The sequence below is a fragment of the Labrus mixtus genome, chromosome 21, assembly GCF_963584025.1.
Source record: "Labrus mixtus chromosome 21, fLabMix1.1, whole genome shotgun sequence".
In the NCBI taxonomy this organism is placed as follows: domain Eukaryota; kingdom Metazoa; phylum Chordata; class Actinopteri; order Labriformes; family Labridae; genus Labrus; species Labrus mixtus.
Genome location: NC_083632.1, coordinates 13,309,709 through 13,324,826, shown reverse-complemented (window position 1 = coordinate 13,324,826; position 15,118 = coordinate 13,309,709). Strand labels below are relative to the sequence as shown.

At 41.0% G+C, this 15,118-nt stretch overlaps 1 protein-coding gene across 7 annotated transcripts in view; it reads left to right on the top strand.

Annotated features, from left to right (window-relative positions):
- The window catches only part of exoc6 (exocyst complex component 6), a 45,577-nt gene that overhangs the window by 18,032 nt on the left and 12,427 nt on the right, over positions 1 to 15,118 (top strand). For 2 of the 7 annotated variants that reach the window (XM_061028178.1, XM_061028183.1), the window contains exons 6-20: positions 1,567 to 1,620; positions 3,064 to 3,214; positions 3,314 to 3,469; positions 3,998 to 4,066; positions 5,215 to 5,298; positions 6,579 to 6,625; positions 7,951 to 8,071; positions 10,272 to 10,343; positions 10,480 to 10,577; positions 12,263 to 12,368; positions 12,516 to 12,625; positions 12,723 to 12,834; positions 12,911 to 13,045; positions 13,597 to 13,776; positions 14,557 to 14,586. In XM_061028178.1, coding sequence (XP_060884161.1) covers positions 1,567 to 1,620; positions 3,064 to 3,214; positions 3,314 to 3,469; positions 3,998 to 4,066; positions 5,215 to 5,298; positions 6,579 to 6,625; positions 7,951 to 8,071; positions 10,272 to 10,343; positions 10,480 to 10,577; positions 12,263 to 12,368; positions 12,516 to 12,625; positions 12,723 to 12,834; positions 12,911 to 13,045; positions 13,597 to 13,776; positions 14,557 to 14,586 — 1,525 coding nt within the window. Of the gene's footprint in view, positions 1 to 1,566; positions 1,621 to 3,063; positions 3,215 to 3,313; positions 3,470 to 3,997; positions 4,067 to 5,214; positions 5,299 to 6,578; positions 6,626 to 7,950; positions 8,072 to 10,271; positions 10,344 to 10,479; positions 10,578 to 12,262; positions 12,369 to 12,512; positions 12,626 to 12,722; positions 12,835 to 12,910; positions 13,046 to 13,596; positions 13,777 to 14,556; positions 14,587 to 15,118 lie in introns of all 7 variants that reach the window. The other 5 variants (XM_061028177.1, XM_061028181.1, XM_061028180.1 and 2 more) reach the window with 3 other exon arrangements.

Here is a 15,118-nt window from a genome sequence, read left to right as displayed (position 1 = left end):
ATTTTACCCTGACACCACCTACATACAACTTTATCTCCATTCTCTAGATCACAATACTGACTAGCTTCAAGCTCTTGAGATGTCTTCCAGCCACTTTGCTGGTTAACATCCAATAAGTAGTCCATTATGTTAATATGGCAGTAGACATTCACTGAAGATACAACCCCTTCTAGCAGCGAGGGTGTTGGTATTTAACCATTTGGTCAGCCACATCCATAATTTTAATATGGGGCGTAATTTGGATTTCTTGGCTTTTGCAGCCAGCCTCAAGTTGACACTCACACAACTGCAGTTCTGCATTGCTTTATTGTCAGTTATGGAGCTTAGTAAAAAGATGGACAAACGAAACAAAATCTAGACTTATCAGTTCATGTCCGTTCAAAATTATGGAGCTGGCCGGCTCAGAGGAGAACTGTTGGAACAGTGAGAACTTAGAAAGCGAGACACTGCTCTGCAAACAGGAATTCAGTGACTTTAAATGTCAATAAAAGCGTTCATCCAAATACTGATGTCCTATCAAATTAATTGGTAAAAACCTCATCCCATTCCTGCTAACTCCTGAGCTCACCCACTGCTGTGCAGGTTGGATTGAACTTCATTTTTACCCCATGAACTTCATGTTTGGCAGTAAATGACATGCCTGTCTGTATGAAGTGGAGAGGGGGCTTCACTTTGAACAGGAAAATAATGACCCTTTCTTGTTCATTACTGTGTACCAAAGGAAGCGGCCATTCACTGGCAGGACAATTGACCCTCAGTGTGCCCTTGTTCACAACAAGGCCGCCTCTTTCACAGCCCACAGCCAATCCAAGGCAATTAGACCATACTGACTAATGACATAGTACATACACATCCTATAAATTAGAATGGGTTTGTATGGCAGTAATGCAACTTTTTTTTTTAATCTGTACTGTATGTGCTGGTGCCCAGGTCACTCCTTAATGTCCTGCCACTTGCAGCTTTTGTGTCCTCCATCCTAGTGCTCTGCACTCTGACAAACCTTTTCACTGTACAGTTCATGAGGCTGTCTTCTGTTCATGTGTATACAACACATTTTACACTCACTGACCGACCAATTAGATCCCTTCACAGCCTGCCTATCAGCCTAATGATGGGAGCTCAGCACACTGACCCCACGCTGAACCCTTTTGTTGTGTGCAAACTATGAAAGACCTCAGAATCTTTATTACGTAGGTAGCTGAATAGGCATTGAGAATAAGACATCCCACAGTACTGAATGCATAAGACAGACATGTTGCTCTTAAATTGCCCTCTCAGAAAAAATGTGAAAAATAACAAGTGAGAAATGGATCAATTAGTGGGTATTTTAAGGAGACAGCACTGCCCCACCTAATTTTTTAAAATACAAATCTTTAATCCAGTAAGTTCTTCCAGAACATATCATGGTCTCATGTTTTCTAATATACTTTATTTTGTCACTGTTAGCACAATGTTCATTCAACCAATTGATGTACAAATGTAGATGATCTACCCTTACTTGGTTGTGAATAAAGACTCATAAGTGTGATTGTATCCTTACAAGATCTTTATTGTTTGCCTCTTCAGATATTATGCTGCACTGAAAACCATGGAGCAGTTGGAGAAGGTCTACATTCCCAGGTATGTTTCTTTAAGGACGTTTGGGAAGTTGTGTAAATGTCAATAAAAACAGAATAGCATTGGGGCGCTGGTGGCGCAGTGGTTATTGGCGCGCCCCATGTATGGCGGCTATAGTCTTTCAAGCGGGTGACCCCGGTTTGAATCCCACCTGTGGCTCCTTTCCCGCATCTCATTCCCAACTCTCTCCCCAATATCCAACTCTATCCACTGTCCTATCTCTCCATCAAAGGAATAACATTAGCAAAACATTGAAACTCCATATTTGATTGAAAAAAGCACAAAGACAACATCTCACATGTTGAAACTGAGAAATCTCATCGTGTTTCTGAGAATGATATGCCCATTCTGAACTTGATGGCAGCAGCAGGTTTCAGAAAAGTTGGGTCATGTCTACCACTCTGTTGCATCTGCATCTGTTTCTTTTAACAACACTTGGAAAAAGCTGTTGCTGTTGGAATCCCTTCAGAGTACAGTTTCCTCTTTACATGGTAACGGTAGCATTTGTGAATGCATCTGTAAACTGCGTTCAGAGACAAACATTTATGGTAGTGTTCCTGAGCCTATGGAGTGATGTCATCTGTTCTTCAGATAGACTTAAGGCACACTCATACCAGGCAATCCGTACCGTGTCCAAGCATGTTTGAGCCTCACATTTCAGTTTGATTTACTCGTGAGAGTGCTCCATTCAGTGCTCAACACGGTACACTTCTTTGACCCTGGCACTGATGGAAGAGTACATCTCTTCAGCACAGGACAGTTGGTCATGCACAACCACATGTACACACTGTGAACATGAAGTATGATCTATCCCTGCCTCCATTATTGAGAAATCTGGGAGGGTTTTGTCTGTGCTTAAACTAGAACGAGGCAACTGGGCCGAGTGTGAGTGCGCCCTTATCCTCTCTTGGAAGTTTTTTTTATGCCCATGATGTTACTAACTTGTTCCCTCTTAACCGTATTAACTGTGAGATGCACCATGTTTGTTTTTTTTTCACATTTCACACCTAAACAGTATTTTGTAGCAGCTGTTCCATCTTTTTTTATTTGTTTTAATTGTCAAATTTCCAAATTTTCCAAAAAAAAAAAAATTCTAATTACCAATATATATTGGCAATATCTGACATCTCTTCTTTGCTCTATTTTCAATCATATATTGGATATTAATGTTTTGCAAATCATCACAATCTGTTTTTATTTACATTTTGAACAGTGTCCCACTTTTTAGGAATTAGAGTTGTATTAAATAGACACTGTGGGATGGTTGATATATTGTTGTTCCCTGGGCTGTGAGTAGCATTGAACTGATTGTTAGATGGTTTCATCATTGGTTTTGGTTGGTTTGCCAGCATTTATTCTGTGTTATTTTTTTTATTTATACATTTTGTTGATTGAATACTATTTAAAGTGGTTATATCATGACTGGTTCTGCTGTCTATCCTGTAGGGTCAGTCATTACAGGTTCTGTCAGATCATGGCTGAAAACTTGCCCAGACTCCGAGAGGAGATCAAGGAGATCTCCATGTCGGACCTCAAGGACTTCCTGGAGAGCATCAGGAAACACTCGGACAAGGTTGGCGAGACTGCCATGAGACAGGTACGAGGGTCTGTGTTCTTATCCAATCCTACAACAGATGTAAAAAGGTATCAATCTGCTCATTAATCTGTTTGTTTGTATGTGTTTTTGTCCTCTCAGGCTCAGCAGCACAGAACTTTTAACAGCGCAGTAGCCAAACAGGCCAGCACGGGCCACTACACCAAGCCTATGTACTCGCTCAACGGACGAACACACACCCACAACGGCCTCATGATCGAGGACGACTCAGGAGAGGAGGAGGAAGCTGATGAAGAGGTGAGGAAATACTGTTGTGTAGCTGGATGTAACTTTATTAACTGTCCATCAATTTTTTATTTGTATAGCGTCAACTCATAACAAGTGTTATCTCGAGACACTTTACATAAAGCAGGTAAAAGACCTTACTCATTCTTATGTTACAAAAAGCAGGTAAAAGACCTTACTTATTGCTATATTACAAAGACCTGGCCTATCCATCATGAGCACTTTAGCAAAGCAGCAAAAGTTACAGTGGTAAGAAAAAACTGTCTTATTAAAAGGCAGAAATCTTCAAGCCGCATCCCCGGCTCATGACGAAACAGCCTTCAGAGGCCTAGACTGCGCCGGGCTTGGAAAGGGATAGGGGGAGAGATGGGATAAAATGCAGGGATCGGGAGCAAGGGGGGTGTTGTTGTTCAGGCAGGCCGTCTATCAACGATTCCAATAATAAGGCAGTTAATTACACAGGTTTCTATCTTCTCATTGGTTTATTTTATTGATGGCTGCTGTTTGAATGTTCTCATGTTTCTCATCCTTGTCTGACAGGTTCTAACAGCTCAGGACCTGGTGGACTTCTCACCTGTCTACAGGTGTTTACACATTTACACAGTGCTGGTAGGTAACCTGCTGTCTCTGTCTCACTCACAAACACATACTGCTCCATAAATCAGAACATAGCAACAAGTGGTGTAGCAGAATTACATTTAAACATTGTTAAACAAGATGAATAAATGACCTTTTCACTGACGTCTGCTCTTTACTGTTAACTAAACTACAGGCGCTCAGGTCAGGTTTACTGACATTTTAGAGGATTCAGGTTAAATTCTGAGACATAAAACAGGAAAACAGTACCGCTGTATTGGAGCCTGGCTCTTATGGAACTACTTAAATGCCAACTTTGCACCTGAATGACTCTGCAAAGTTACCTAGAAGACTCCTTATTTATAGAAGTATCTTCATTAAAGAATCATTTACATTATTATTCGTCGTGAATTAATTCAGTCCACCCTTTGCTCAGCTGAGCTGCCCAACTACGTGTGCTGCTTCATTAGCGGCATGTGTATATAATAAAATAAAATAAAATCAATAAAAGTGTGATTAGTTACTTCTGATGGACTCTTTACACAGCAGCCTCTACTACCATCAGTGTGTGAATGTGTAGGTGTGACATGTGGTGTAGAAGCGCTTTGAGGGGTCAGAAGACTAGAAAATAAATATACAAGCTCAAGTCCATTTATGAGATGAATCCATTCTTACACATATTAACACACTGATGACAGAGGCTGATATGTACAGTTCCCATCAGTATTAACTCATCCCATTTCAACACATTCAAACACCGCTGTTGATGCAACACGGAGCAATTTGGGATTCAGCATCTTGCCGAAAGGACACTTTGCATTAAATGTTTGCATGTATCAGGAAATGTCAGATAAACTGCTCCCATTAGCTAGTCCTGTGGAGGGCGCTGTAGCTACACATTCTTTAAAAAGAAAAAAAAATAATCCTTATTTGCATCAATACATGGGTGGCATTTTCTAAAAGAGAGAATGGGAATGTAAAGGTGATCATTTTTATAAGGAGATAGAACTCTGACTTTCTTTCTTACTATTATTTTCAGATGTATCCAGATGGTTTTCATTATGACTTTATTTGGAATATTGTGTTATTATTTACGTCATAAAGGACTCTTACTCTGAATATATTGTTGCTTTCTTTAAGAGGAGTTCATTTAAGTCAGATGTATGTCTTTGTGCCTGCAGGGAGATCGGGAAACATTTGAGAATTACTACAGGAAGCAGAGAAAGAAACAGGCCCGGCTCGTTCTGCAGCCTCAGGCTAACATGGTGAGCAGCACATCTCAGATGTCATTATGGTCAATGGCTGATCGCGTAGCACTATCATGACACATACATGTAATAGATATTTTTGAATAAATTCAAAGAACCAGATTCTACAGAAGCATATTGCATTCACGTAAGAAAATAAAATCTGCTGTTTTCTAAATTAATGAGGTTAACATCTCGGAATATCAAGTTATGCTTTAAATCAGATTCTGCTCTGTTTTTTTCTGAATGGACAAGATACCGGTTCCTTTAGATCCCTACAGAATTTTATTTTATTTTAATTTATTTTACCTTCATTTAACCAGGCAGGTCATTAAGAACAGATTTACAACGACAGCCTGGCAAAAGACAGAAGCCTTTTGAGGGGGGGGGGGGGGGGGGTGAAAAGAAAGGTCAATGTTAAAAGGACAAACAGCACAGTTAGAAGATAGCAGCGTACAACCTTTCCAACAGCCAACTACATTCCAAACAGTCACAGCACAATAAAAAGTGAAAAGAACATATCCAAACATACCAGCCATAAGGAAGGCAAAACACAGTCATCACATGTACAACGTATCCTCCTTACATACACTCACAACAGCAGCACAGCACATAGAACAACCACATAGATGTGTGGCATACACATGCAATACACAGAGAGGTGAACATCTAAAAGACAACATGCATGGGAGAGACAGTAATGAGCCAGCAGATAGGGGTTTGGGAAAAGTTTGTGCACTGAGAAACAGTTGCAATTGTCAGTGAGAATGTCCATGATAGAGTCCTTGAAAGCTGATTTAGGGATGAGAATGTCCAGTTTGAGAGTTTTTTGTAAGTTGTTCCAGTCAATGGCTGCAGCAGCCCTGAATGATGTTTGACCAATAACTGTATTTGTTTGTGGAATTTTTAGCAGAACGGGTGTTGTCGTTAGCGGTTGTAGTTTGAAAGAAACACAATGTGAATTCACACACTGGGACACTAATACTATGCAGTCGCAGAATCATTATGAATGTACAAAGACATGATGATGGCTTAGCTTAGTTATGGTACTTTTGAGGAAAAAGCAGTCTGAAAGGGTTGATAAGGCAATTAATGAAAATACTGCATCAGAGTGCAACTGAGGCGCCTCGTAACTCTTAATACAGAGATTATTATCTTGTTCATTCAGAAAAAAACTGAACTCACTTTTTATTTTACTCGTGAATACAATCGCTTCTGTAAGATTCCTACATATTAGTTGATGTTCTTCATTCATGTACTGTGTGTAAACATGTCTATGTGTGTGTCTGTGTTTTCAGCATGAGACAGTGGAAGGCTACAGAAGATACTTCAATCAGATTGTAGGGTAAGATGTCTCTCTCATGTTCGCGCTGTTTGTGCCCGTCTGTCATGTGTGTTTACAGAAAGGTGAGAAGTGAAATTAAGTCCAGCAAACACAGAAGAGGAAACGATTCAATGTTTCAGTTTCTTTGGGTTGCCTCTGTCACTTCCGTTTGTAAATGACAGATAACTGTCTACAAACTGGATTAGGGTGGAACTCGCTGGGGGGGGGGAAGGGCGGCCCGCCAAAATGTCCTTTATATTTAGTCAGATATTAGTCATTTGTTATTGATTTAATTTAGTCATTGCACATCATTTTAGTTGACGAAAATAGAAGATATTTTAGTCAACAAAATCAGACGCAAGCTTTTATTTTTATTATCAGAAGCTCTAGGGGGCGGGGCTTCACAGACCTGCAGGCGAGAGGCTCCAGGCTGCACATTGTTGCACTCACCACACACGCACACCTTTGATGACGTCTGCTATGGTTTACAATGATTTTAGAACAGCTGAGTGGGTTTAACACTTCCTTATCAAGGACGTGATAATCCTCACTTGTAATGTAGTTTTCGCCAATTAGATGATGAAGTAATATTATTTATCAAATCGTCAAATAGCAGAGTTTCGTCTCGTCATCGTCATAGTTGACTAATTTAAAAAGACCTTCGTCAACGAATATTTTCGTCACTTATTTCGTTGACGAGATTATCACTGGTCAACACACACACACCCAAACAAATGTTTTTATTCAAGTTCTTGCAGAAACCTACATTTTCTTTTTCTTGACCTTACATTTGAACACATCATGACGTGTAGGTGTATTTACCTTCGCCTATAGACATTTCACTGAGCCGACCTTGAACACATCATAATGTAACCTTATGTCACCATGTTAAGTTAGCGAACTAGTTTTTTAGCCTGCCGATTTCAACACTGGATTACTATTTTTAACCAACGGGGTTTGCTACAATGTTTGGATGCTCTTGCCTTGGTTACTTTGAGGGGAGGAGGAGGAGGACTGTCCCCCAGCAGCAGCCGAAGGTGGTGTTGTTTTGTTTAACCAGACAGTTCAAGGTGCTGCATTTTGGTTTAAATAGATTTTCAGTGCTGATGTGCTTGTTGGCTGTCAATTAAATGTAATTCATAAAACTTTAGCAGACAATCGATGTGTGTACCACGTGTGTATTTGTTTTTTTATTTTAAATATATGGATCTGGAACTGGATCCTTATGGACCCGGGTTTCAATCTCCATCCCCACGCATGGTGTGCGACATCTCTTACGTTATGTTCCTTCTCTCTGACCGTAATAGAAGTATTGAGATATGACTGTTTTCTGTTTGTGTTTTCAGTTTCTTTGTAGTGGAGGACCACATCCTTCATGCAACACAGGGGCTGGTGACCAGAGCTTTCACCGATGAACTTTGGAACATGGCGCTGTCCAAGATCATCGCTGTGCTCCGCACGCACTCTGTAGGCTCAAACACACACACACACACACTCAAACACAAAGACACGCACACACACAGCAGGGAGGGTTACTGTGAATGAGAAGGTGACTGTGAGTTAATAGAGATAATAGAGCCTTCTGTGGATCTATTTATCATGGAAGAAACGCCATTCACTGGTTGATACACACACACACACACACACACACACACACACACACACACACACACACACACACACACACACACACACACACATAACACTACAGAGGTCAGTTCACCCACAAACACACTAATGATGTCACTTTCAGGAGAAGAGGTCAAAACACACATACGCATGCGGCCAAAGAGGGGGTCATTGGGGCCTTAATGAGAGACAGATTGCAACAATAACAGCAGATTAAGGAGGCATATTCCTGACCGCTGGGCTCTACTCAGTTGTAAATGACCCAGAGGATTATGCTAACAGGCCAGAGAATGGGCCGCACAGCTTGGGGTGAGAACACTAACAAAGGCCCCTAGTGTCCCCCCCCCCCCCTCCCGTGGCCTCCAGCCCCTCTGCTGGGCCGTCACACAGGCAGCTCCACACTGTCAGGGGTCCTGCCCTTACAACCACTGCAGCGGCAGCACACCGGGACAAAATCTTTTCACGAACCCATCCATGTGCAACTTCGATTCTAATTCTCTGTTAAAAAAAGAAAAGAAAAAAAAAGAATAAATAAAGACAATTTTATGGCAAACAATAAAATGTCTTCATACTGTTTAAACTTCGGGCATTAAACTTCGAAACACACTCATTGTTAAAAAGAACTAATCGAAGGGACTCTTGTAATTGTTCACACTGCATGAGTGAAACACAATGACACATATAGTCAGGTTTAGAGCATGTAAAGCTGGAGTAATAAAAGTGTCTGAACATGTGAGGTACATTGTTTAGTCCTGTCTCCAGCTGGTTGTTTACTCAGACACACACATACACACACCAACAGAGAGGCAGGCGGCCGCTGCTTTACGTCAAATCTCAGCCTGTGTTCATTTACTCTGTTGATTTACACACTCCTGTGTTGGCAGGATCCCTGTGTCTGTGTGAGGGACTCTACTGTGCTCTCAGGGTCATAAATCACTCTGCACCCCAGAAAAATAGAGAAACCTTCTCGGTGTTGATTGACCTTTGGCTAAGACCCCTCCCCATACCCCAAACTCCCCCACTCGCTGTGGCCTTGCAGTCAAGCTTTCTATTCCAGCGCTTCATTTACGTAGTTAACAAACACAACTGTGGAAAATCGTCTCGTTTGGTCATCCAGCTTTACTTTACAGTTAGCAATGAATCAAAACTGTGCCTTTAGCTCCATCACTTATTATCAGAGAATTGTGCAGCCTTATTTTTATATCAAATTTGATAAAGAAGATGATGTTCATGTCACAAACTTCCTTTTTTAAAAGTTTGGAAATAATTGATGATTTTGTAAAGGCACAATCTTTAGAGCATACATTTTCACTCATTCCCCTTAGAGACGCACCAATTCTGGTTCTTTTTAAGTCTGCTTATTCCAGACTGTAAACACGTTATTTCTGCTGTAAAAGTGAGCATTTTCTTTATTAGACCTAATGAGGGTTCTGCCAAGTGGACAGTTTAGGAACTGCAGGTTTTTGCACTTCTGTATTGGCTTAATTTTTCAACACCAGAGTTTGCCGCTTGGTCTCATCTCAAGTCCTGCTCTTTTACTTTAGTTAATTAGTTTATTTGAATCAGGGACAATGTACAATGTTACAATTCACTTAGCAGATGCTTTTATCCAAAGCGACGTACATCAGAGAGTGAGTACTAATCCATTCATACACTGCCACTGAAGTGCGGGGTTAAGTGTCTTGCCCAAGGACACATCGGAAATGTTGCTCAGCTGGGGATTGAACCCTTGGCCTTCCGGTTGAGAGGCAACGACTCCACCAACTGAACTACAGCCGTCCGTACAATGTACAAAGAGAAAATATTATTTCTCCTAGATTTAGAGTAAAGTCTCTGGGCAGATGATGGCAAAAGTCAAATACAGATCAACCAATCATCTATACGCACAACGCACATTCATTTCATAAGAGAGAAGAAGAACACAGAACTATATACAGATATTTAAACATTATGTACACATGTCCCTGGATTGTAAAAAAGTTGTCGAGATGACATATTGTATGACTCTCTGATTTAGATTTTTTTTGTCTTTCCCTAGTCATACTGTGAGGACCCAGACCTGGTCCTGGAGCTAAAGAACCTCATCGTGATCTTTGCAGACACACTACAGGTAGGTTTAGAGCTGTACTTCATGGGACTCTGGAAACTAAAGGAGAACTGAGATTAACACATCATATTTCATGCATGTGTGTGTGCGTCTGTGTGTGTGTGTGTGTGTGTGTGTGTGTGTGTGTGTGTGTGTACAGGGTTATGGGTTCCCGGTGAACCGGCTGTTCGACCTGCTGTTCGAGGTCAGAGATCAGTACAATGAAACTCTGTTGAAGAAGTGGGCGCTGGTTTTCAGGTGAGCTTAGTAGAAGTTAGACGTTAGTTACATTGCTCTGTGAGATACGTGCAACAAACCAAAACTAAATCTACAATGAAAGCAGCGACTGACCACAAGTCCAAGTGATAGTAATCAATCAATGAGGGTCGTCAGGATTTTTAAACTTCAATACATTATTGGTAGCAATCCGACAATAACGATACCTGTTTCGATAACCACAGCCAGAAGAAATAGACTCCTGGGCACACAAAATAAGGTTGTTTCCTTTTTTTCATATGGCCACCAGTGTTGGTACAGAAATGGTCACTGAATAGTCGGCCCACCAACATTTGAAACACTGTAAAAAGCAATTCAAACAGTAATAGAATTTTCTTTAAAAAAATGTATAGACTCGAATGTTCCCTCTGAATTATCACTCATCATCCAGAAAAAGTGTGCAGTGCCGTCAGTACTCTGTAATTTTCTAATTCTTTGTTTGACTATTTTTTACATTTATGGCCGTCAATCATTGTGCAGTGGAGTGATGCTCGCTGACATTGCTCTCTGAAACGGACATTTATCATGTAACTGAGATGCTAAAAGGACCTGTGAATTTAACACTCTCAGTTGTTGTTGGCTGAGTGCCGCGGTGTGGCTGGGAGCAGAGCAGAGACACGCACTGTCGGACTAAATCCAGCTCCTTCCAGCACGTTTGTGCAGAGCTGTGGACGTTTATTTGAAGGCTTTTAATATAAAGTTTTTACTTTTAACAAACATTATGCAAAGAAGAATATTCCTGTTGAATGTTTTTTTTCTTAACCTTCTTAGTTCAATGAGGAAATAATGTCAGCCGCCACCACACTCTGAATAAATAGAATGGGAAAGAGTTTGATTTCATTTGTAGATATCAAAGCTGTTTTAACACATTCATAAATTGTACAAGTTATCCAACTATTTGTCTGTTTGAGGTCAGTTTTATTTAATTTAAAGAGGACATATTATCCCCGTTTTCCACCTTTTCAAACAGTCGCCTGTGGTCAAAATATAACATGAATCAAGCACCAGAGGAGGTTTGTGACCCTGTATAAACCAGCTCTCTCAGAACGCTCCGTTTCTGTGTGTGTGTCTCTTTAAATACAATGAGCCCCCCCTGAGTTTTTCCCGTAGACATCACTCCTTCGCTGGCGAGAATAAAAATGGCCGACCCACGCTAAAGTCTTGTTCTAGGCTGGAGGTGGAGTCCATGGGTGGAGATATCGGGGGGTGGGAGGGGATTTTTTTTTATATACCAGAATCCCACTGTGACATCACAAGGAGAGCACATTTGAAACAGAGCATTTTTCTCTGTGTTGTAAGACTTATGCAGACCACAAACAAAGGACTGGATGGATTTATTTCACATTTTGTGGGTCAGTAGACACTCAGGTTACCCAAATATATGTTCAAAAACCCTGTCAAAGTGGATTTTTCATAATATGTCCCCTTTAATTAAGTGGTATATTAACACATATACTAGTTTGTCATTATGGTGATTCCATCATTTCTCTTTTTTACTTCCTTTGTGATAAATACAAATACAACTCCAGCGTGATGTCATCTTTGGATGAAATCTGATGAACACAACTGAACCTTTAAACCGTTGGTGAACAAATTAGAGGCACTCAAGGCTCCACTAATGTACCAAGAGTTTGCACAGATAGTAAACTGTTTGTTTTCTTTCACAGGGAGATCTTTGAGTTGGACAACTACAGTCCAATCCCAGTGGAGACAGAGGAGGAGTATAAACATGTAGTCAGCCGCTTCCCGTTTCACGATACTGAGATTGAGAAGGTAAAAAAAGTTAAAGTGACAAATGACTCTCTAATCTCGTTTTAATAAACCATTAAATACTCAAATGTAATGAATTTAGGTGAATCTTAGGCAACATGTTAGTAATTTTATGTTGTTGTTTGTTGTTGTTTGTGTTTGTGTAAGCAGCAGGACTTTCCTAAGAAGCTGCCCATGTCTCAGTCCGTCCCTCAGATCTACACACAGGTCAAAGAGTTCATTTACGCCAGCCTGAAGTTCTCTGAGTCACTACACCGCAGGTTGGTTGACCAGTTACTATCTGTTCAATATTTATTATGTTGATGTTAGCCTTAGAACAGTTGCCTGATTTTTTTGGTCTATGTTTTTTGTGTCCAGCTCAACAGAGATCGACGACATGTTGAGAAAATCAACCAACCTGTTGCTGACCAGAACACTCAGCAGCTGTCTGCAGAACCTCATCAAAAAACCTCACATAGGACTAACCGAGGTACGAGCCACACTGCAGTTACTAACCACAAATATCATGTAGACTCACGTCTAACACTGTAAACCTGCTCCTGTAGCTTGTGCAGATCATCATTAACACCACCCACCTGGAGCAGGCCTGCAGGTATCTGGAGGAGTTTATCACGAACATCACCAATGTCTCCCCTGAAACCGTCCACACCACAAGACTCTACGGCTTGTCCACTTTCAAGGTGAAGTGTGAATATAATATTGATTCTCTGCAGGTTTTTTTCTTGGTGTTTGGTATACAGTTTGTTGCCGGGGTGATTACTTATCATTGCTGTTTCATTACTGCCAAAATCAGCTGTAAATTCCAAGCTAATGTTAATGCTAGTTCGCTAACTGAGAGGCAAGGCTTTGTCTGATCCGCTGTGTTTCTACATTTTGCAAACCTGAAACACATCAGTATAACTTAGAGGTTTTGAGTTTCCCAATCCTGAGCATGTTACAGCAGTAGAATAGCTGCCATGTAAATATATCGTGAATATGGCCAAAACCATGACTAGCCTAACGAACGCAGAAGCACGATTGCCCCCCCTACCCATTCCCTTGCTGGCCTGCACTCACATTCCTCCAGACCTAACCGTGCCATTGTATATGAAGCGGGAAAGTGATAAGTAGATTTCCTCACAGTTTCCAGGTGTTTGATTGTAAACGTATGTCTCTTTTCCTAATTGCTGTCAGGAGAACAGTATTTAGTCCTGTTTTCTTGTCAAAGCAGCTCATAGAACATATTTTTCAGGACGCTCGTCACGCTGCAGAAGGAGAGATTTACACCAAACTTAACCAGAAGATTGACGAGTTCATCCAGCTAGCAGACTATGAGTGGGGCATGGCGGAGTCGGATGGTCGAGCCTCTGGATACCTCATGGACCTGATCAACTTCCTGCGCTCTACTTTCCAGGTCTTCACACATCTCCCGGTGAGTCATACCCACTGACCAACCTCGTCTGACCCATTGAACCATGCCATCACTCTCCTGTGGGACATTGTTTTCTTGGTTTTAGACACTTTGACATTGTTTGTGGCACCGTTAAATGTTGATTTTTTTTGGTCATAGGGATGTGATAAACCCATATTTTATTATTTCAGTCCTTCATCCTTAAATCTCCCAACCTTTACTGTTGTTTTACTTCATGTTCATCACATCCCTATAAAATGTGTGTACTCTCTGAGAACTGCTACACTGGTAACATTAAAGCTGTACTATGTGTGTGATGCAGAGGTGGTCCGTCCATAAGCATGTTAACTGGGCTGTTACTGCGTCGTAGTCTGCCTTTGAACACATTGATATCAGAGAGTGTTTCATGAGATAACGTGTGAAGGACTCTGAGTGTTTCAGCACTCATGGCAGACAGCTTCAGCCTGTTTGGATCCACTCTCAGTGGGCCACCTGCCTCCTCTACTTTTCAACGTCTCTTGTTGTGTCTTGAATGACTGTCAGTTTTATTAATTTATTTTTTATTTTCAAGAATGTCCCCTGTACTCCCATCCACACCCCCTGTAATTAACCGCTCTGTGACTAATTTCTTTTACTAGCAGTTTTACTTCTTAATTTATTTGACTTGTCAAGCATGCAAGATATCTCTAGCTGAATTTACCTCCTCCTGTCCATTTATTGTTGGCACATTTCTTTTCCTTTCCTTTCCCTCTTTCCCTCCCCCTCTTCCATTTTTGGTTGGTTTGGGGTGTCTCTGCTCAGAATAACAACAATGACCATGCATCGATGTCGGTGAGTATAACTGCCTGGCTGTTACAATACTTTACTGCCATTCTGCAGGTGGAGTGGAGATGAAAAGCATGCTGTTGTCTGACTTTGGAAGCTCCACTTCTCTGGGCTTGTTGTCGGCTCTTTTGGCACTTGTTGTAACCTGGAGGTGTGAGATTGACGGATGGAGTTTTAGCAATAAATGGTCTCATCCAGGGGGATGAGGAAGGTCCTCTAAGGAACACTAGATGTCTGCCAATTGTATTTTCTTATCTCAACCTCTTTTTAAAAATTACTTCAATCACTTAGGATTATTTGTTTGTGTTCTCCACTATTGAAACCATTCCTGTAAGCTGCTCTAGCTGCATTATTGGAAGTGAAATGAGCCTTAGTATTCTGGAGGAGCTCTGTTTTACCCGTCACACGTTGACAGCTCATCCAGTCTTTCCTTTTTTTTTTAATAAGTGAAAGCCTAATTTTTCTCCCCTTCCGTTTTCTACTCACCACATCACAAGATGAAACTGACACCAACAAACAATGAATACACACATTAAAC